The sequence below is a fragment of the Parasteatoda tepidariorum genome, chromosome 4 (genome assembly GCF_043381705.1).
Source record: "Parasteatoda tepidariorum isolate YZ-2023 chromosome 4, CAS_Ptep_4.0, whole genome shotgun sequence".
NCBI lineage: Eukaryota > Metazoa > Arthropoda > Arachnida > Araneae > Theridiidae > Parasteatoda > Parasteatoda tepidariorum.
This window is the reverse complement of record NC_092207.1, coordinates 32489102-32512942: the sequence shown is the minus strand read 5'-3', so window position 1 is coordinate 32512942 and position 23841 is coordinate 32489102. Positions and strand designations below refer to the sequence as shown.

The 23841-nt window shown below is 26.8% G+C and overlaps 1 protein-coding gene across 1 annotated transcript in view; it reads left to right on the top strand.

Moving 5' to 3' along the window:
* Positions 1–21486, top strand: part of LOC107442832 (NF-kappa-B essential modulator) — a gene marked incomplete in the record, with an annotated part of 25184 nt that extends 3698 nt beyond the window's left edge. The window contains 10 exon segments of the mRNA XM_071179621.1: positions 1496–1689; positions 3050–3115; positions 6262–6345; positions 7754–7791; positions 10395–10520; positions 12031–12133; positions 14779–14964; positions 16215–16336; positions 19706–19769; positions 21289–21486. Of these exon segments, the coding sequence (XP_071035722.1) occupies positions 1496–1689; positions 3050–3115; positions 6262–6345; positions 7754–7791; positions 10395–10520; positions 12031–12133; positions 14779–14964; positions 16215–16336; positions 19706–19769; positions 21289–21414 (1109 nt within the window).
* Between the last annotated feature and the right edge of the window lie 2355 nt (positions 21487–23841).

Below are 23841 nucleotides of genomic sequence, written 5' to 3'. Positions count from 1 at the left end.
AGAACTAAAAAGAAGAATTTAAAATTTGGCATTTCTTAAATATTAGAAATAAGCTAAACAAAACTTTCAAAACTTGTAGCTACTAACAAACTCTAAGTCAAGAATGACTTGACATTCTTCAGTAATGTAATATGCCAAACAAAATGATGCCTGGAAATGTTGAAAATTTTGTTTAGTATCCTAATATTTTACTTCAAATAGTATGTTTTGATATAATCATGCTGGGAAAATGCAAGAATCTGTTCTTAAATATCTTTTAACAACTTTTTTTCTAATTTTATTGCCTAAAATGAATTAATTTTAAATTACAAGCAGTTAAACTCAAATAAAAATACAGTTTTACCAAAACTATGGGTTTTTGACAGTTTTTGACATGACGGTAAAAACCATGGTATAAACCGGTAAAAACCGTCATGAGTCAAAAACTTGCCAACCCTGCTAGCATTCTTGTGCACCTTTAAAAAATTTACGTGGTTTGGATAAATTTAGTCCAGTCATACTAATGTGTCAATGCTTGATGTTATTCTTGACATGATGCATAGCGTTTTTAAAAAGTGCTTAAAGGTGATTATTTCCAATTTTCGTTTTTTAAAAGCCCTAAAGGTGCTTTTTTCATTAGGTGTTTTTAAAAAGTGCTTAATTTTCCCTTTTTGAAAATGAGATATTTTTCTTTACCGTGTAGATTTTCGCCATGTATTATGCAAAAGCGTGTTTTTCACATTGTTCTATACAATGTTTTCACAATTAATTTCGCTAACCTTTGGTCCACAGCGTGTCAAAGCGCCAATCATTTTACACGTTTGATGAAATACTTGCGAGTCCGCATGTGCGTCTACTGAGCTGAGTTTGGTGAAATTCTAGCACTCTCATGTGCAACTCTGCTGCATTTTGCAAGATATTCTCATTTTCAGGTTTCATTTTACACCCTCTGAAATCAAACCGAAAAGTCTCTCTATCTTTTAATGGCGGCTAATATAATCAAGAAAAGAGTTCTTTGTCAGAAACTAGTTGTTTTATCATGATCATGTAAAGTCTTTGAAAATTAGTTTGCATTTTGTTAATGTATATTGTGGCTAAAAATATTTTTTGAGTGCTTAAAAAGCACTTAAAAGGTGCTTATTTTTTGTTGAAAGATTTGACTACGCACCCTGCTTGATGTTTTCGCCAAGTATTGATTGGAACTTCCTCTTGGAATGTACTAAAAATGAAGACACTTTATCACCAATTTTAAAATTTCTTATTTATGAAGAATTAATAAAACACAACTCAACACAATTTTTCTATATGTTCTTCTAATTCTTCAAATTAGAAGAACATATAGAAAATCTGTCATTCTTCAATTTAATTCTTCATACTAATGTCAATTAAAAAAATGTGCTATAGGTTTGAAAATTAGACAATTTTTAAATACTGGAAATGTTCTAAAATATTCTTTATGGTTTCTGTCAATTCTAGTATTTTTAAATATTTTTTTGTAAAATTTTTTAATAAACAGAGGCTCTGAGGAAAAACAATGACATGATGCATCAGCATTTGAGTAGCACTCAATCTTGGCACAATCAACTGACGACTACCATGTCAAAACAGCAACTAGAATTAAAAGAAGCTCAACAAAAAATCAAGGAATTAGAACAGGAGCTTCAGAATAAAATAAAAGAAGCAGAAGAGAAGAAAAACAGGATAATAAGAGTAAGTGATGAATACTTAGTGTTAAATTATAAATATATATAATTTTCCCATTGATAAATATACATGATTTTCTGTAAAGACAATCTGTTTTTTGTAATGTTAGAATATTAATAAAAAGGTTAGTTAAAAAATTACTTATTTGTAGTCAGTTCAATATTTAAGTGAGAATGAAGGGAATGCAGTCCTTTACTGATTAATAATATTTTTCCCCCCTTGAATAATTAATATCTGTTTTTTTTTTATCAAATAATTAAGGTATAAATAAAGGTATGTTAGAATTTTTTACCAAAAATTTGTAGCGTTTTTTTTTATATCTCTTAAACTTGTTCAAATTTATTTTATAATGCCTCTATTTTTTTCAGATGAAAATTAATTTACAAAAATAAATCTTGCTATGAAATTTAAAGACAATGTTTATGAATAACAATAGTTCTGTTTTTGAATCATACCTGACAGGGGAAATTTTTTTCTTTCGGGGGATTAATTTAAAATTTTTTTTAAAGAAATCCCAAATAAAGCTTGTTATCTTGTAACCAGTAGAACAATGTTATTTTTTTTAAATAAAAATTTATTTTCTTGGATAGTATCTTTATCTTTTTTTGTTCTTTTTTTTTGCAGGATAGCATATCCCCTCTTAGTGATGAAGAAGTGGATTTTGAAATAATTAATCGTAAGGAAATAAAGGTAATTTTAGTTGTAATTTTTATTTTTGTAAACAGTTTAAATTTTTTATTATTTCCTTCCTCATCCTANATTAAATTATAAATATATATAATTTTCTCATTGATAAATATACATGATTTTCTGTAAGGATAATCCGTTTTTTTTGTAATTTTAGAATATTAATAAAAAAGTAAGAAAAAAAAATACTTATTAGTAGTCAATTCAATATTTAAGTGAGAATGAAGGGAATGCAGTCCCTTACTGATTAATAATATTTTATTTTTCTTGAATAATTAATATCATTTTTGTTATTGAATAATTAAGGTATAAATAAAGGTATGTTAGAATTTTTTATAAAAAATTTGTAGTGTTTTTTCATATCTCTTAAACTTGTTCAAATATATTTTATAATGCCTTTATTTTTTTCACATGAAAATTAATTTTTAAAAAAATAATCTTGTCATGAAATTTAAAGACAAAAAGACAATGTTTATGAATAACAATAGTCTTGTTATTAAGTCATACCTGACAGCGGAGGAAGGAAAATTTTTTTTTAGAAGGTTTAATTAAAAATTGTTTTAAAGAAATCCAAAATAAAGCTTGGCATCTTGTAACCAGTAGAACAATGTTATTTTTGAAATTAAAATTTATTTTCTTGGCTAGTATCTTAATATTATTTTGTTCTTTTTTTTTACAGGATAGCATTTCCCCTCTTAGTGATGAAGAAGTGGATTTTGAAATAATTAATCGTAAGGAAATAAAGGTAATTTTAGTTTTAGTTTTTATTTTTTCTAAACAGTTTAAATTTTTTATTAATTCCTTTTTATCCTATTTTATGGTTGACTGTTTTCATTTTTTTTATTATCAAATTATTTATTAATTGTTAAAATTGCTTAAGCATAAAAAAGCCATGAAAATTTTAAATTTATGATGATATAATTATGTCATTTTTTTAAAAAGGAATCTTAAATTTAGCTGCTATAATTTGTAACAATTCTGCTAAAAATATCAGAATCTGATGCTTCAAATTAAAGTATCCCACTTCCCATACCTGTAGTTGCATATGATTTGAAATGTTTTGTTTCATAAATTAATTTTTTAATTCGTTAACTGTTTGAGTGCTTACTCACTTGAATACTGAATATATCTGATTCTTTTTGATATTTTGTTAACTTTTTGACTTTCTATAATACTTTTTTAGTAAAATTTTAATTTAAGGCACTTGGCTGGAATGTTTCGAAGCAGTTGTGGCTAAAATATTTTTTCTCTGATAAACTTTTACTGTATTTTTTGGGAAGTTAAACGAGCTACATTTTTTTCTTTCCTTAATTTGAACTACTTTTGTATGTTTTTGAAATGCTATTGCTTGCAAATTTATTTATTTTTAATGGATACTTAAGCAGGGGATAACGGACCCTTCAGAAACTGTTTTAACTTAAAAACGGACCCTTCACAAAATATTTTATTTTGAAACGGACCCTTTACAAAATAATTTATCTTTTAATCGGACCCTTCACACATTTGTTTATCTTCATTATTGTTTTGTTAATCGAATAAACCCTTCCCAGGGAGTGGGAGAAAGACAGGTGTAAACGAACTAAGTTTTGTCTTCGGCAGACGCTTCTTCATTTATTCGTCCGAAATTAATATTCTGCGTTCAGCAGTATAGGCTAAATATCAAATAATTATTTGTTGCATCTTTAATTTAGTAGCAGCAATTGCTGTTTATTTTTGAAAATTAAATTTTTTTAAATTATAATTTTACAGTGAAGAGCATATTCTTGTATCGATTTACAATTTAATAACTCCTTGAAAAAGTTTTTTGCAATAACACGACCCTATTTGCACAAATTCACAAAAGCAAGACCTTGGTTGAAAGAATGTGACTTAAGATTTATTTTATATTCGCAAATTACGAGTAATTTTTTCACAATTTTAGAAAAACAGGACCTTTCACAAAATGTCTGGGCAGACCCCTGTTAAGTAAGCTCTTATTCTGAAATATTTTTATGTATTTAAAAATAAAAATCAATTAAGTTAAGAGAAATGTCTTTCAAATACACTATTCCATGATTGTTTATTTTTTTTTCTTTTCAAAATTCAACTTTTTAAAATGGAGTTACGAGGCGTATTTACTACCACCTTATTAGATGAAATTACTCCCTGTGAATAATGATGTTTAAAACTTCTTAAAATTTCATTTATTTTATACATTATCATGGGTTTTAGGAAAGTATTAAAAGTAACATGAAATATAAACATCTTAATCAATTCAATAAATCCATGTTTAAGGACTTGAAAATATGTATGAAATGTTTTTGCTAATGTATAGCTGCCAAACCTTTCCTCATTTTGCAGAAGCTTTCCGCACTTTTACTCATTTTAGTTATTTTTTACGCTCAGAAGATAAGATCTTCTGCATTTTACCCGCCCGCCCGATAGCTAGTATTTTCTTTCAGTCAGACTATATCGACTATACCCCTCAGCAATTCTGAATGCGATAGGGTGTTTTCTGTAGTAAAAAAAAAAATAGGACTCAATTCCACTCATCGATGTCTGATGAGACTCTCAAAAAACTTTTAATAATTAAGTCTAAAGAAGGAATACTTTGTTTTGAAAGAGATTTTTCTAAAGAATTTTTAGTAAAAGCAAAAGATGTTACTAAAGCATCTTTGCAAAAGAACTTTTTTTTGATGTCATTCTTTTTCCATAATTTGTATTGAGTTAATATATAGTGCATACTATTATAGTGTAATTAAACTAATGTTAATATAAGTCTTAAAATATTATATATTTCCCTTTAATCAAGAATTAATAAATGAATATTGTACCCTCAAGTAGCTGGTCAAAAGTTTTTAAATTTTTTTTCTTCCTTATCTTGTTTTTAAAACAATATTTTTTCTTAAAGATAAATTCATTAGTATAGTATGCAGTTGCGAATCTTCTGCAGTTTTAGGTATTTCTTCTGTATTTTTTTTTTCTTTTGTCTATCTTCTGCATTTTTATAACTAGAGGTTGGCCGCTATGCTGATGTTATGACATTAATTTAAAAGGCTGTTCTTTTTTTTCCTAATGACCTTTATTTATTATTATTTTTATTATAGAATTGCATTCAAGTCTAGATGTAGATATTTATTTATTTGCATTAAACTTTTTTTTTTATAACTTTTTTTGTAGACTTGTCTAGTTGACATTAAGTGCCTTCTAACTGCTAATCTAATTAATTATGAAATCTGTGCTAATAAGCAGTAGAAATAATGCTTATTTTATTGCACACAAAAATCATTATTTTAAACAAATAAATTGTTTTATTTTCTTATAAAAATTATATTTGCATGTTTAAAAAGAGAAACCCTGGAAAGTGATTTTACTGCAGTTTTCTGACATTGCTAAAGTTTTTAATTAAATTTCCAGTTACAAAAAGCATGCAAAATTTCAAATTTAGAATTAGAATTATTAGTCTAATTTTTATAACAAAACACCCTTTAATTTCTTTGTTTAGTTAATGAGTATTCTTTGTATTGTAATGTTAAATTCTGTTGTTTCTCTCTTCTGTTTGACTAAATTTTCTTAGCGAAACTCTAAAAAATTCAAAGAAACGAATTTAATTTAAAAAAGAAATTAAACTCTTTTGTAAAATTTAAGTTAAAAATGCTATTTTTCTTTCTTTCTTAGTAATTAGTATATTTTATGCTTAATTTTACCAGAAGTCTATTGAAATGTCAGGTTAAGTTTTTTTCAACCCTTATGAGAGGAACACTAGTTGCCCATTTTGGTAACATGATAACAATTAGTACAATTTGTAACATGCAAATAGTTCTTTTTTTATTGCTTTTGCTGGCAATAGTACATTATGAAGGTTTATGTTACTATATTTATTACTTTACTTAGTTATTTAATATTCTGTAGAAAATGGTTGATGAATCCAAATTGAAGCAGGCTGAAGATAAAATATCAAATCTGATCAGAGTAATTGAAGATCAGAATAAGGAAGTAAGTATAAACAATTATATAAACTACAAATCATGAATTTTTTTACTCATTCATCATATTTTTCAGTACTATTTTATTTTTTAAATAGTCAATGTTTAATTCTGAAAAAGTGCAATTGTTGATAACAGTTAAAAATCTATTTATTGATTTGGAAAAGTAGTTCAAAATTATTTTTTTCATTTCTTTTTGTGCTTTAACTGTCCTTCATATTTGTATAAAAGTTTCTCTTCTGAATACAGCTTTCCGTTACATGTCATAATTGAAAAATAATTTATATTTCTCTCTGATCTCAGTTCAATGTCATTTGTTTTGTAAAATTTATTAATAATGGTTAATTGATTTAACTCATTTCATAATAATTAAAAGTGATTATCTCTAAGCATTCTATAGGTAACTTTAAACACATTTGTTTTTCAATAAATTGAAAATGAAACTTGTAGAATTGTTTTGCCATAATGATCTACTTCTTATTTTTAAGAAAAGTAATTTTTTGGAGTTGTAAGAAACATTAAAATTGAAAATATATTTTAATAAAATATAGTATATTTGTGAATATGTATTAACGTTTCTATATTTTGCTTTCATCATCTTATAATTTCCATTCCTAATATCTGTAAAGTAGCCTAGAATTTTTGTCAAAATATATTTATATAAATTTTTTAGAAACTTTTGAATTTAAAATTTTATTAATATTCCCCCCCCCCAAAAAAAAAAACAGGAATGCACTTGTTTTGAAGTTTTAATAAATTGTATTGCATTGAGGACATTGTAACAAAACAGTACTTTGCTGTGAGAATTTTTTTTAAAAGATATAAAAGTTTACTGAATCTACTCATTAACATCGATTTAGAGTGAAACATAATTGAATCAATTAATTATTCTTACTTATAAGTATATTTTAATTAAGTAATGACATTTCCTAATAAATTTTTAAAATGATCATAAAAAAATCTTAAAATTTAGAGTTCAGCTTGAACACCTGAAACACACAAAATCCAATATTTTGTGCTAAAAATAAGTGTAAATTTTAAATACGAAAAACCATTTTTTTTACTTCCCAAAAAGAGAAAAAAAAGAAAAAGATTTTGAACAAGGTACTTTTTGAATATTCCATAAAGAATTCAGGTTAAAAAGCATGGACTATTGTTATTTAAACTAAAGATATTTTAAATAGTGATTCCTGGAGTTTATAAAATTTTTATTCTATAAATTTATAAGAAAGACTAGTATGAATTTATGTAGCTATAGTAGTATTATAAATATGCATTTTTTATTAATTGGAAATTAATGTGTTACCAAAAAAAATTTGTTGCTTTCTGTTAAATGTTACAACTATTAATCTTTATTTGAATGAGTAAGCATATTTCAAATTTTATTTCTGTTCATAAAACCTTTTTTTTCCATACAGATAGAATCTTTGAAGAAGTCAAATGAAAGTGAAGCCACGTAAGTATAACTTAGTGTTATAGATAATATATTCTTGTATTAATTATTTATGAAATGAATGTAAGAATCTAAAATACAATCAAACCTTTTTAACCTGAATAAGCTTAACACGAATTTGTTTTAAAGTGAGCTAATTTTAGATACATGGTCAAATTGTATGATTCTTTAAAGTAGTTTTAGCACGAATGCACTTGACCTGAAATGTCTTTTAATGTAAACTTGAATTTCATTACCCTTGAAAAAAATTTTACTTATATTTTTGAACAGAAAACTTATTTCCTCTCCGACAGGCAATAGAAAACTGATCATTCACAGTTTTATATCTATATGAGTGAGTTTTTTGAATGCTTTGTTATAGTGTTGTTAATTGTAAGATTATCACAGTCAAATGGAATGGAATGTGATAATCAAATGATGATTATCACAGTCAAATGAAAGAGTTGTATGGATTGAATCTGTTGAGAGGGACTGGATATTACGGGAAACAACACACATTATAAATTGAGTTTTCTTTCATGTCTGGGTGTGAATGCAAAGAAGCATGTTTTCCTCAGTAATGAACATCTATATTTATCTTTCAACTTGGGTAGTCATTTCTCCATACACTCTTATAGGTTGTTCTGAGAAATTGTTATGGCCGAATTGCATTTCTACTGGAGAAGACAAGTGTAGTTAAAATATTTCTTAAATTTCACTGGCAAATACTTTGGTTTAGTTTCCTTTTATAGATTCTTACAACGCAATTAAAACTGTTCTTTCTTTTATAATGCAAAAGAGAAATTCAAATCATTTTTTAGATCCAGTTGATAAGTTTAGAAGATTTTTAGAAAGTAGATGTGTGAATAAGAAACCAAAACAGCAAGCTGTCAGTGATTGTTTTATTAGCAATCCTCTCTAATTGTATAATAAATCAGTTTACTTCTATTAGTTAGTTACTTTTCTGTAATTTTTAATTTGCAACAAATAGAGCACTAAAAGTTCATTTTCGTAGAACTTGAACTACTTTTAATGTGAAAAATTTTTCTGTCTCTCATTGAGTTGACTTTAACAAGGTTTGAGTGTACAACCAATAAAAATGGTAATTTGTATTGCTAAAGTAATTTATGTCTTTTCATTAATTATTCTTCAGATTTTATTTACAATTTTTCTTCTTTGCATTGATATTTTACTGTTCTAGGCATAAATTATTTATATTTTTGATTTAGTTGTTTTTTTTTGTTTTATAATTTTTTTAGTACACTTTTGAAACAAATCCTAGCAGGAAATGATTACCTTTTGTTTAAATTAAATTTTGAATTTAATTTATCCTCCCTTGTTTACCCTCTAAACTTTGTCTTGTTAAATGCATTTTTTCAATGCATAACATGGGGAAAAACAGCTTTCTCTTTCAGAAAAGCAGTCAGCTTAAAATTTTGAAAATACTAATGGTTATTATAATGCCCAGCCTTTAATTTGATAGTATCAGTACCTGAGGATTTTGATACCTATAAAGGGTTCACTTACCAAACATCAATTTTGCATAAAAAATGTGAATGATAGTGGGCTCCACTGCATAATACTAAATGAAGCAATCCATAAAAGATGCTTGTTTGGTTTGCTTTCCATGCTTGCTAAGTTAAGCCCATATGGTATGTGCTCTACCATAAAATCTTGTGAATTTAAATCCATTAATAAAATTTTTAAAATTGGTTCCTCTTTCAAAATTAACATTTTAGTCTCTAAGCAATTAAAAAAAAGTTTAAATTGAAATGGATGACATGAATGGGACAAATTTTGCTGAGGAAAATAATTATGATTTTAAAAAACATGTATGATCACACGTCTCTGACGCATTCTTTCATTGTTACATCTATCATCAATGTTTTTTTAAGCTCTTTTTGAATATTCAAGCATTATTATTTTTATTCTCTAAAAGCATAATAGCATGACTAATACTAATTTTTCAATGCACAATAATAACAATGAATTAAATTATTATTGAACCTGCATAAATGTAATTAAAACACAATATAAATATTTCTTGAATTGGAAACCAGTTTGCTTATATGAAATTTAATGCAAAAAATGAACAATTTTTAATGGGTATGTAGAATAATGACAGGTGAATGGCCAGAGATAATTGTATTGTGGGATAAATTCGGATTTTTCGCTAAGTGTGATCCAGAAGTTTCAGGAAAAATCCAAGGTCTGGAAGTTTCAAGAAATAATTCATCACATTAATGTATAAAAATTCCTGTATATTTTATTTAGAAATATTAGAACTAGAATTTATGCTTGGTATTTATTTCATTTGTAGATATTTTTTCTGGTATAATAATAAATGTGATTAGATATAGATAAATGTAATGAAAGTAAACTTATTATTCATTTAAATTATACTGCATATAATTTATTTCGAATTTCATGTTTTGAAAACATCAATAATTTAAATTTATAAAGACATTAATTTTTTGGTATGCATCATTAATGATTTTACTCAAGAAATTTTCAGTATTTTTGAGTTGGGCTCACAATCTTCCCTGAAGGGGCTGAACTAGGTCAAATTTTAAAAAAAGGAAATGCAGGTGTGCCTTCTTTATTCTTTAAAATTGTTTCATTATCAGATGCAAAGAATCCTTGCAAAGTCAGGAGGCATCTAGATCAAATGCATTGATTCAACAACTGGAAAAGAGGGTGAAGGAATTGGAGGAATCCTTAACTGTGGAATCAGCAAATCTTGAAGAAGAAAAGTTTGTATATATATATATATATATTGCTATTTTCATGTTGTATATAGTATATTGTTTATATTAGGAACTTTTATAATGAGTTTGTCAATGAATGCAATTCTACTATAATCTCTCAGGAATTTAATTTAAACTATGCATAGAACTTTAAAATTCTTATATTGAAGTCCTATTTTCTTAAGATCTCTTGTTTTCCATTAAATTTTTTTCCTCCCATTTGTGACTTATTCCCAATTTTTATAATTTGTTTTAAAATTAGGAGAAATTTTTTTTTGAGAGGAAGTAAACTTGTTTATTTGTTTTGTAATTAAATTCAAATAAATCTTTTTTGTTATAGTTTTACAAGCATTATTAATCTTAAGACTAATAAGTTTTCTAAAACTGGACTTTACTGCTAAAAAAAAAAAAACTTATCAAATAAATATTTCATTTTGCACTTTGATATTATTTGTAAAAATCTGTGTTACTGCTTTAAAGTTAGCTTTGTGTTTACAGAAATGCATCTCTATATGTTGGCATGATTATATTTAATTATTTCTTTTTATTTTGCAAAAGATTAAAAATTAAGTACATTAAAAGCTTTGCATTATTAGAATTATAAAAACAGATTTTTTCTTCAGATTTTTCTTAAAACTATGAAATTGTGCTTTTAAAGCAATTAAATTGTGCAGTTATATATTTTAATTGGTATTTACACTATACATATATCTGTTCTTATATTGTTTCTTTTTAATTAAGTTTTTTAAAATTTGTTTAAAATGTTAAAATTTAATTTTGAATGATGTTGATAAATGTTCTACATTATGCAATATATATATTTATAAAATTTAAATGTAGACAAATATAAAATACTCAGTTATCTTTCTAATTAATTATCACTTATCTTTTTAACTCGAATTTTTTTTTCCGAAATTATTCTGATTGCAAAAATATATTCCAGAAGAATCTTTTAAAATCATAAAATAATGGTCCTTATGCTCCGTGATTTGATTAGGTAGCATCTTTACATTTTACATGTTTTAAAAGATACTGTCAAGTAAATTATAACCATCAGTTTTATTATTAAAATTGAATTAAGATAATTAAAAGCACATTTAAAGTTTTTCTCCATCTGCACCCCTGTGATAGTTGAATTTCGCAGCAAAGGAAGAAACCTCTTATTTTCGCACACCTTTAACAAATTTATAGAGCTATTTTCTTGCTAAGTACCAAACATCAATAAAAACAAATTTGCTATCCTAAAAATCAAGCAAAATGTTGAGAGAAAAAATATATTTAGTATCAAGAAAGAAAAAAGTTCTTTTAATGGTGATTTTGACTTCACTGATGACATATTTATTTGAACTCTTTAGTCCTATATTTTGTAGAAGAAAAAAATACCCTTTTTATGTTAACAGAAATATATGTAGTATTTTTCTCATTCATTCATTGTACTTGAAATAAACTTTCTCTGTAAATTCTGGTTCCTGCTATTATTGTGCTGATGTTTTAACTAATATGATACAATATTTAGGTCTTGCCACTTAGAAACTAAGAAAATGTTTGCCACGGTACAAACCAATTACGATAGAGTTACAAAGTTGTTGCAGATTCAGTCTAGAGATGAAAAAGACAAGGTTTGCATTTTTTCTTTTCCTACAATAAATGAAAAACAAAAACAAAAAATTTCGCAATTGTTTTTTTTTTTTTAACCCCTTTTTTACTCGCCCCCGTGAAAATGACGGGGTGAGGTTTTGCCCTCTATTTCTTGCTCTCGTGATATTTCCGGGCTGGAGTGTTCAGTAGTAACGCGCCAATAGGAAATAAAACTAATTCATTTCTTTTGCCCAAAAAACATTTTATTTCTCATTTTACACACCAGGTGGCAGTGCCTGGATATTTTTAAGGTCATTGTAGATGTAGGAAGGAAACCAGGATGTAGGAAGGAGACTCGATACTACTGTCCAGATTGTGACTTTGGCCTCTGTATCTCATGCTTTGAGATTTATCACAGGAAAAAATTACTAATCTTTATTTATATTATACGTAAGTTTAATAAAATTCGTTTTTAACGTTTCAAACACATATTTTTTAAATTTTACTTACTTGCTGAAAAACCAACATTAAGTCACATGTTGATGTGACTTCATGTGCAGATGTGTGCAGAATGTTGGGTTTTCCTAAAAATTTAATTTTTTAAAATTTCAAGCTAAAAACAAATCAAAAATTAAAAATGAATATATATATTGTTCATACACATATTTTTATATAATTTTCAGGGATTAAAAAAAAGGTCTCTTTTATGACCGTTTTCTTGAAAATTAACTGATCGTTAAAGGGTTAATATCTCATAGATATATTGTTCATACACATATTTTTATATAATTTTCAGGAATAAAAAAAATGGGCACTTTTATGACCGTTTTCTTGAAAATTAACCGATTGTTAAGGGGTTAATATCTTATTAATTTTAGTCTTTGTTTACTCTAAATGTGCAAGTATTCATTTTTACAGTTTTCATTTTTACAGTTTCAGCAAAATAAATGAATAAACCAAGTTTTTTTTAAAAAAAAGTAATGATAATGTTAAATGGTGGGAATTCTGATTAAACAGTGAGGACTTGGGTAAAACAGGATTTGGAAACTAAGGTTAAGAATTCAGGGTTTTGAAGCAGCACATAGTCATAAATTCTCCAAAATAAAGCAACTGTTGGCTACCATGTCACTTTTAATGCTATTATGTACTTGGAAATTCTCATTGATGAAGTATCATTGCTGCAAACAACGTCAATATTTTTATTTTAATAAAAAGTAAATATTCTAATAAAAACTGGATTATTATTTTTTTGCTTTATTCTTTTGTTAATATTATGTACAATTTTTCATAATTTGAACCATGATTTTCATAATAATAAAACATTTCATAATTTTTTATTATATCTTGCAAGTTACATACTATAATACAGTAGAGAACCAACTATCCGGTATGCTCGGGACCATCGCTATCCCGGATGTCAGAATTTCCCTGTTTTCTGGATCGACCAAAAAGTGTCGTTATCAATGTATTAATGAACCCGAATTACGAGGAAAAAGTGTAAAACGTTTTTAAGTCAGAGAAAAAAGAAAAGCACTCCTAAATTTAAAAAGAAAAAATGGTAGAAAAATAACATTTAAAAGAATTTAAAAAAATTGCAAGTTTAGACCAGAAAAACAAGTTTTAAAAATACAAATTTCTCCTATTTATTTTTTAAAAATAATTACAATTCCTAAATTAGCTAATATAAATAAAACCAATGATTAAATAACGCAATATATTTCATACCTAATTAAGCAGGGGGAAAATGATAAAATAAAAGGAAAATTTATTAATCTAAATAAAAACAACGACAATTATCAAACCGAAAAGATAGTTGAAAAGAGGCACTATCACTAACATAAATATTAATACCCGGAACAAGGCAAGATCAATAAGATCAACGCAATTAAGAAAAGAAAAAAACTAATGATAAAATTTATGAATAAAAAGAATTAATTTATGGAGTGCGAAATTTATCGTGAAAAAAGAAAAATCAAACGTAGTGGAATCAGAAAAACAAAACTGCAATCTGTTTCATAAAATAATCGTATGTTTAAATTAATAAACAATTCTCATTTTTTTTTTATTTTTATAAAAACACGATTTTTAACGAAAGTAGATGCGATTCCACATCAAGAAAAACTTGCAAATGATACCGCACTTCCAAAGAATCAGAATTTTTTCGAAAGAAAAATATTTTATTTTTCTTAATTGATGTCAAAAATATAGATATATCTTTCATCTTCTGTTCAGTGACATACTTGTGCAATGCATTTTTCCCACCCCCTCGTAAATCAAAGAGTAAACGAAATCAGCATGCCACTCCTTTGAGTTTGATTGACGGCCTAAAGATGAAAATAAAACATTCATCCCTTTCCTGTCTTCTCTTCGTCTGAAGATCTTCAAGGTCACGGAAGAAATGACGTTTCTCTGGGTTAACGGGGGGGGGGNGGGGGGGGGGGAATTCTCCCCTTCCTCACATTTTCCTCTACTCAACTTCAAAGATGAGTCCAATTTCCGCTTTTTTTCATAATTGTTCTAGTTTGAAATTTCGGTTAAACTGAGCAAAATTTTCCCCGGTTATCTGGATACCGGATAAATGGTTCTCTACTGTAGTATAAAAATATTAATTTTATGACTTTCATTCAATTTTTGGTCAAAGATGTTAACTATTTATGAATGAAGCTATTGATCTTTTACATTTCAGACTGCAAATGATATAGAGCGAGAAATGGATACAAAGATGTATTTAGAGCAAATTGATCAACTCACTGCAAAACTATTAGATAGTGAGCAGAAAATACAAGAATATGAAGAAAGGAATAAAGCTCTCACTTCTGAGTTGAACACTTTAAAAGAGGATTCAGAAACTATCCCAATACTCAAAGCCCAGGTACTTCTTTATTTATTTAAATTTTGAAATGTAGAACAAATATTTTTGTCAATGTGTTAACCATAAGTTTATATTGTTGTTTATATTGTTGTTTTTACTGAAATGACTCTAATATCAAGTTAATTGGTTTATAACCATGTACAGTAGAGAACCGATTATCCGGAACGATCGGGACTATCGCTATTCCGGATAACTGATTTTTCCGGTTTTCTGAATCGCTACAAAAAGCCGTTTTTTTAGTGTTAAACCCAACTAAAAAAAATTTTTTTTGGAAATAATCTTAGAAATAAGAAAAAACAATGAGGTAATACACTAATGATTATTTCTGAAATGATGGTAAGGTAAACATCTTTCAAAAAAGAAAGAAAAATCCTAAAATCTTATGAGGAAAAAAAATTTTTTTTTAAAAAATTGCGGGAAAATTTATCGAATTTCGTTCCGGTTTTTTGGTTTTCCGGTTTTCTGATTTCCGGATAATGGGTTCTGTACTGTATAATTAAGATTTCCAAAGGAAAGCATTTTGTTGAACCTCAAACAGATTTTCTATTTTTCTCATCATAACATGAGTTGATATTTAGATGGTCTTAATGTTTAGTTTAAAATTAATATTTTAAAAATAGTTTTGAGTTATGTATATATATATACATAACTCAATTTTTTGTTAATTGATATTTAACAGCTCATTTTTTTGTTAATTGATATTTAAAAAAAAATGGTTTCTTTTAATACAACAGTGTTGTCCCAACAAACATTTTATGAAATAAGGGAATACACTGTCGCCGTTTACATTTTGTTCAATTGTATTGGTGACTTTATAAAGTTAGGGTAACAAAATAGATGAATAATTGTAAAAATTTGAGTGAGATGAAGTTGCAATTGTAATTCTAAAAAAATATTTAGATATAAATTTTATTCCAATTGAAAAGGAAACTAAATTGTGTTAATACAATATTAACATTGTTGTCTTTTGTTGAATATTATGTAATTTTTATGTAGAAATTTTTGTTTTTAATAAACAAAATGATTGCAAAGTATTTGTGGGGTTTCGTAAGCAAAGCTGGCATGGAGTAAGCTTTCTTTAACTGGTCTAAGACCATGTTTTTGTCATGAAATCTCTACTGGGACTTTATAAAGTAAAATGTTATATAAGTTCTTTTTAGAACAAAATATCTAATTTTTCTTATTGTTTTTCTTTTTGCTGCGTTATTAAAATTTTGAACAAAGTTATAAAAAGAGTGTGTATTTATTAGGCTGAAGTTTATAAAATGGATTTAGAATCGGCTTCTTTAGCCCGTGATGCTGCTAAAGAAGAAGTGAACAGATTAGCTCAGCAGTTACATGAGGTGGGGTCTGCTTCTTGTTGTGATAGCAGGTATGTATAACTATCTCCAACTTTAAAGTTTCCTAGAAGATTGAAACTTATCAGTATTTCTTTTATTATAATTATTATTAATATTTGTGTCAAATTATTCTTATTTATTAATTACTTGTATTAATTATTATTCTTGTTTAAATATTAACTATTCTTCATATTAATTATTAATTTATTGTCATATTATTATTATTAATTATTATTTATGCATAGAGTCCCACAGTGACATGTTTAGATTTAGTTTAATAATGATTGCAAGTTACGGTTCCCAGTAGATCAACCCAAGTCAAGCATCACTGTTATGTCAGTGATGCTTGATTGTGGTCAGTGGTCAGAAGATGAGTGGATGACCACTTTGATTAGCCAACAGAGAAGCTGTGGGTGCATAGTATCAGTCCTCTTTCTACCGTAAAGTGTTCAACTTAATGTGCAGACTTTGGGATACCTCAGCAGGGGACCCATCTCCTCTGCAGAGGATCAAAATTGTGATGGTATGTCATTGGATATATCCCTATGGATGTTTCCCAGGCTGCTGTCAGTAGCCCATTGTGCAATGCAAATAAAATAATTCATCATTATCAAGGTTCTTTTTATGCCAGTCTGGCGCATTAGTACTACTATTATGCATAGAAATAAAAGTTGCCTTACTAATTTTCTGATTCTTGTTAGGGAAAAAAAAAATTACCTGACATGATTTTTAATATAGAAAAACAATTTCAATATCTTAAGCTGACATCAGCCACCATTTAATAAAAATTAAGTTTACTTGAAATTTTTTGTTTGCTATTTTACATCATTATTATCATTTGTTTATAATACTTGCTATTATTATTCAAAATTAAAAGCTTAAAAAATAAGTGGTAAGTATTATCACAATATATCCGTACAAAAATTATTGTCTTACAAATGCCAAATTTTGTCATAACATTTTTAGTCACATTAATCTGATCACCACTTACTTATGACACCAATGTTAAATAATCAGTCGCAGAAGTCACGTGGCAGCACATTGCAGTGTTGTGTTTATAAAGGGTGTCTGACGAAATTTTGAAAACACTGTGCAATGGTTGGCGTAATGCAGAAACAAGAATGTCATACAGCTCATGTGTACATTTGTAGTTTAAGAGCATCAGAATGAGTTTACTATACACCCCTGGCCAATAATTTTAAACCAATCAAGATTTTTGAATTTATTATTAATGTGGAGCCACCTGAATTTATTATTAATGTGGAACCACCTGAATTTATTAATGTGTGACCATTAATTTTATGAGTTAGAATAATCAATTTTTACCAATTTATTTATTTTCCAACATACTGAATTGTGATAAGGGTGATAGAAATTCACTCTTTTACTTTTCTGGGTATAACATGTCAGCAGCAGCTTTGATTTTTATATTCCAAGCAAAAACTGAAATAAATTTGCAATTAAGGAATTTTTTCAAACAATTCATTTATTGTTATTTACAGTTGCACATTACAAAAGTAAAAATTTTTTATCTTTTGCTTTTCTCTCATTAATTCAATAATATGAGTATCACGTTTTTCAAACAAAACTTAAATATTAACACATTAGCTACTGTATAAAATAAAGGTATAATTCTTTGTGTATCAGGATAAGAATAAATTAAAACTGTGTAAGGAAATTTGAATTATAGAAAATTCTAAAAATACTTGAGATTTACTTAGTATTTAATAATCTGAAGATGTTTATTCTGCCGTGCAATAGAAAAATTAACATAATCCACAAAAAGATTCAAAATTAAATTTTTAATATATTTGGTGTTTTTGTATGATTTGCTATTAATTGAAAAAAAAAAATTCAGAAATTTTGTTTTATCTTTCTTTTGAAATTTTATCTTAGTGTTCAAAACATTAGTGTTAGAAAGAATGTAGTTGTCAAGGTACTTTTCTCAAAATGTATTATTAGGCATTTACTTTGTTTTTTCGATTGCACGGCAGTATTATTATTAGAATCTCAGGTATTCATTATTCTTAGAATCTTAGATTCTTCTTATTATTAGAAAATATTGTTTCATTTAGTCCATGAATATTATCTGTAATCTAAACCGCATTCTATTAAATAAAATGTTTACTGTGTACCATAAATGGTTCGTATAACAGCTAATGTGTTAACCTCTTGCCTGCCGAGGAAAATTTTGAGATTCACCACCCAGTGCCAATGGTTTCCACAGAGTCACATATTTTTATGGTGTGTATTGAAGAAGAAAAAAAAGCCACGCTTTTCAACCAAAAATCTGTTTACTTTTACGAAAGAAATACGAGAAATAACAATATGTCTTTGAGGGAAACCTGTGGCCACCCAGTTCCACTGGTTTCCACTGAAGCGAAAGAAAAGTGAAAATGTGCATACTACTCAAAAGAAGCACATGCAATAAACTGCACAGCTGTGATTTACTTTCGAGAAAAAATTTACCTTCTCTCTCCCCCTCTTGTCTGAAATCCTTTGAAAACACTCTCAAGGTCATTCTATTGCACTCCTAAGCTGTGGGAGTAGTTTTACTGATAACAGCACATGGCAAAGCGCAATGCGTACTTTGGAAAGGCATATGCATGGCTTGTACCATTTGTAAAAATTGCTTAAAGGTACTTATTTTCGATTTTGGTTTATTAAAAGCTCTTGAAGGTGGTTTTTTATTGGGAGTTTTTAAAAAGTGTTCAATTTTCCTTTTTTGAAATTAAACTTTTTTCTTTTCCTATGCGATTTTTGCCACGTATTATGCAACAGTCTGTTTTTCGCATTGTTCTTTTCAAGGTTTTCATAATTCATTCGAACACAATGTTTTTACCCACGGTATGTAACGTATGAAAGTGCCAATAATCTTACATGGTTGAAGAAAAACTTGCGGGTCCGCATGCTCGTTTACTGAGCTAGATTGGGTGAGATTCTCGCACTTTCATGTGCAACTCTGCTGCATTTTGCGCAATATTCTCAATTTCAGGCTTCATCTTTTTATGGCAGCTAAAACGATCAAGAAAAAGAGTTCTTTGTCAGAAACTAGTTATTTTATCATGATCATGTAAATTCTTGGAAAATTATTTTGCATTTCGTTATTGTATCTAGTGCTTAAAAATATTTTTAGTGCTTAAAAAGTACTCAAAAGGTGCTTATTTTTTGTTGAAAGATTTGCACACCCTGGTATATATATATATATATATATATATATATGTAGTGCCAGTTCCTATCTGTAGTGCCAGTTCCAATCTATAGTACCAGTTCCTGTGCTGTAAGCTGATNGGATGACAAGGGGTTACTGTACTTAAGTTTTTTACCGTCAATATCAGCATTTTAACTTATTAAACAAACTCAAAATATTGCTGAGCATTATAATCTCTCTCTTTTTTTAGTCATGGAAGTATAATGGGAGCCTCGAAAGGAAACGGAAAGAAAAAACCGAACATTTATAAAAAGGTACCTTTTTTACTTAATATAAAACCATGGCATGAAATTTCTGTTTAAAAGACACTAGCCAAACTAAAAGTTATGCTTGCCACTATTTTACATTCATGGAAAATTTAAACTTTTTTTAAAATGTTAATTATAACTTTTAAAATGTACTATAAAAAAACTTATTGGTGACATAAAAAAAATGTATTAATAATAATCTCAAATCAAAATAAGGTTGTCTTATTAAAACTTCCAAAAGTAATAATTTGGAACACAAATTTTTGAAATTTACTTTAATACATATTCCCCTTCAAACTTGGCTTATACTTGTGCTATTATATGAGTTTTTTCTCGTATGATTTTCTACATAAAAGGGGAAAATATATTACTTTAATTAGACCTGTTTCATTGCCATTTTGTTTATCAAGTAATACTAATTATAAAAATAAAGTTAAATTGAGTGTATCAGTAAATTCTGTCAAAATCTGAATAGTTGCTCCAGACTTTTCTGAAATACCAAACATCTTCATCTAATATTATAACTAATATAGGACTTTTATTTAATCCGTGCTTAGTTTTTTGCACTTGTTTTAAGAGGAAAAAAAAATTTCTTTTAGAAAGTGTGAGGAAAAAATACATAACAAGTGTGAGAGTGTCTTGTAAAATCTACTCAATAATGGTGAATAAATAAGAATTCTCAAATAACTCTGTTCATTATAATTTACATGGTATCTGTTAAAGCTTAATTTGTATTATGCTTTATCTTCCTTTTCTTTACCCATATTTAATATACATTTTATTTAGTTTATTTAGTTAGTATGTTATTTAGTTTCTTACTTCATAAAAATTATTTAAATCAATGATTGTTTTTATTTTAGTTATCAAAATCTTTAAAATCAAATAGCTTTGGAAAAAAAATTTAAATTTATTTCTTTTTTTTTAAATATTGTATATATGCACAGAACAAGCTTTTCTTTTTAATTGAAGTATTCTGATGTGGAAGTATGTAATGTATTAAAAAATGTATTTTAATATTGAGAAGCTATTTGATTTTTTGTTGAATATGTGACACAGTTTAACAAAGATATTAATGAAATGATTTTTAAAAAAGCATCATGAAAGTATGGAGCATATAAACTTTTTGTGTTGTGTTACTAACCTCTTTCCTTTTATCTCATTTATTATTTATTTTTTATGCTAATTTAAATTTTCTAGCATTTATAGTTTGTTATATAATTTAATCTAGTTTAACAGCTATTTTTTATAAATGATACATTATTTATTATTTCAATAGGGTCTTTAAAAATATTTTTAATTTTTTTTTTCTTTTCAACAAATGTCAGCTTCAGATTGAAATATTTGTCCAATTTTAAAAATTGTTTAGAGTATTGTAGTTTTTAATAATCTGGAAAGGTATTTTTCTTTGTTAATAAAGTAAAAGCTTTAGGTTGTAGCATTTTTAAATGCAAATTTTTTTTTCCTTAACATTATTACATAAAATTCAAAAAAAATCCCTGTTTCTTATTTTGTACATCATTTCTAGCCTGATGGTGTACAAGAGAGAAAACTATATGAATGCCCACTTTGTTGCTTTGGATTTACAGATATTCAAGCATGTGCTAACCATGTTAATGACTGTCTTGATAAACATGAAGCTGCTTTTGACTAAAGTTATGTGAGGATTAGACTATTTGCTAGTTCTTAGATTCTTGAAATAAGTTTTTTTCCACCATAATATTCATCAAAGAATAAAAGAGAGTTTAGAAAAATTCAAGAAATAATTAGAGAGAACTTTAGTTTTTGAAGGTTGCTTATAAAATGAAGCTTTGAGTTGCAGCACTTTTAAATTTAACATTTTCATTTAATATTATAACTTAAAATTGAGACACTTCCCTGTTTCTTATTTTACACATCGTTTTTAGCCTGATGGTGTGCAAGAGAGAAAAATTTATGAATGCCCACTTTGTTGCTTTGGATTTACAGATATTCAAGCATGTGCAAACCATGTAAATGACTGTCTTGATAAACATGAAGCCGGTTACAACTAAGAACTTATTATTCAAGCTATATTACAGTGTTTGACACGATTCCTTGTTTTGTGTAAAATAAGTTTTAGTGCTTTTAAGGCATCTCTAATACTTTTTCATATGCATTACCTCTAAATCTTTAATTCATAATACTATGTATCACAATATTTATCTTCAAGATAGAAATGTTAAATAATATTAATTGAATTCAAGTTCAGTTTTAAAAATCACATATATTTCAAAAATACGACATTTATTTTGACAATTTTAGATGCCTTGTGAATATTGTAGAAAGTAAGATTATGTATATTATTTTACTATAAATGTTTCTGCTAACTATTACTCAAAAATTACTTTTGATCTATATAGGTTAACTGAAGTATAATTTGTTAAAGTCTAATTAGCTTAAATTATTTTGTACTTTAAATTTATTATTGTTTATATCTAATTCACATTACTAATTCTCAATTATTTTTACATTAATTATTGTCATCATAGTTAGTAATAAAATATTTTTATTTACGGCATTTAGCATTTGTAACTATACTAAAAATTATTATAAAGTTACAAAATGTATTATTACAAGTTAGTAGTTTCTATTCAAATTGTTTTTCTTAAATTTTATTTTTTAGAATTTTAAAGAAAATGTTTAAAATAAATGGTATAAAAGTTTTTTTTTNTTTTTTTTTTTTTTTTTTTTTTTTTTTTTGGAGTGGGTATGTAGAAAGAATGATTTTTATTCTTAAATTTATATTAAAATGTACATTACTAAAGATCTGAATGGTTTTTGATATTAAAATTTCCAAGATTAGTTTATTTTAAAATTTCTTTTTTGAAACATGAAACAGAAGCTTCTGCTTGAGCATACAAGTGGCTTTATGAAGCCACTGTATAAGTAGTACAATTATTTTATACTTTAAAAATTATTATTTAATGAGCAATACAGTTTTATAGAATTGTTATATGTGCAAAAGTGAATAAAAAAGTTAGCGATCTGTCTTAATAGCATTGTTACTGTTTCCATTGTTACTTTTATGCAGAAATGAGATAAAAAAGATATTTTGTTCAGTTTCTTCAGTTTTTCTCCTCACTGTACTTAAAATTTCAATTAGCAATGTGCATTGTTATTGTTACTCAGGATGCGCCACGTTTTTAAAAAGTGCTTAGTTTCGATTTTCGTTTTTTAAAAGCTTTTAAAGGTGCTTTTTTTATTGGGTGTTTTTAAAATGTGCTTACTTTTCACTTTTCTAAAAAGAGTTTTTTTTCTTTGTCATGTTGATTTTGCCACGTTTAATGCAAAAGTGTGGTTTTCACATTGTTCTATTCAACGTTTTCACAAATCATTCAAACACAATCTATTTCGACGTACCGTCATTCTGTAGTGTATAATTTTACATGCCAATCATTTTACATGTTTGATGAATTGCTTGCTGGTCCTCATGTGCATATATCAAGCGGGATTCAGTGGGAATTGTTTTTGCACTATCATGTGCATTTCTGCTGCATTTTGCAAGAGATTCTCAATTTCCAGCTTCATTTTCCATCCTCTGAAATTGAACCGAAAAATCTCTCATCTTTTTATGGTAGCTTATGTAATCAAGAAAGAGTCCTTCGTCAGAAACTATTTATTTTATCATGATCATGTAAAGTCTTTGAAAATTATTTTGCATTTCGTTAATGTATATAGTGCTTAAAAAGTACTTCAAAGGTGCTTATTTTTTGTTGAAAGATTTGACTATGCACACTGTTACATATACTTTCCAAAAGGCAGCAACATAAAATGAGCTTAATTGTAAGTTTTACGTCTCTTATTCACGCCATAAACATATCAAATGATTTTAGTTCACGATTATGTATACAAATTATATATATATTCATAAAAAAGAATTTGTTGACCTATTGTAATACTAGTTTATAGGATATTATGTATTTTATGCTTTAAATCATCTGAGGGTCTTGCATGCTATTAAGAAAGAAAATTGTGCTTTGTGGGAAAACATGCTTGCAAGTTTTTTAATTTGTAATAGCCCCTAAATATTAGCTTAGTAAACATTTGTATTAGTGCTTGC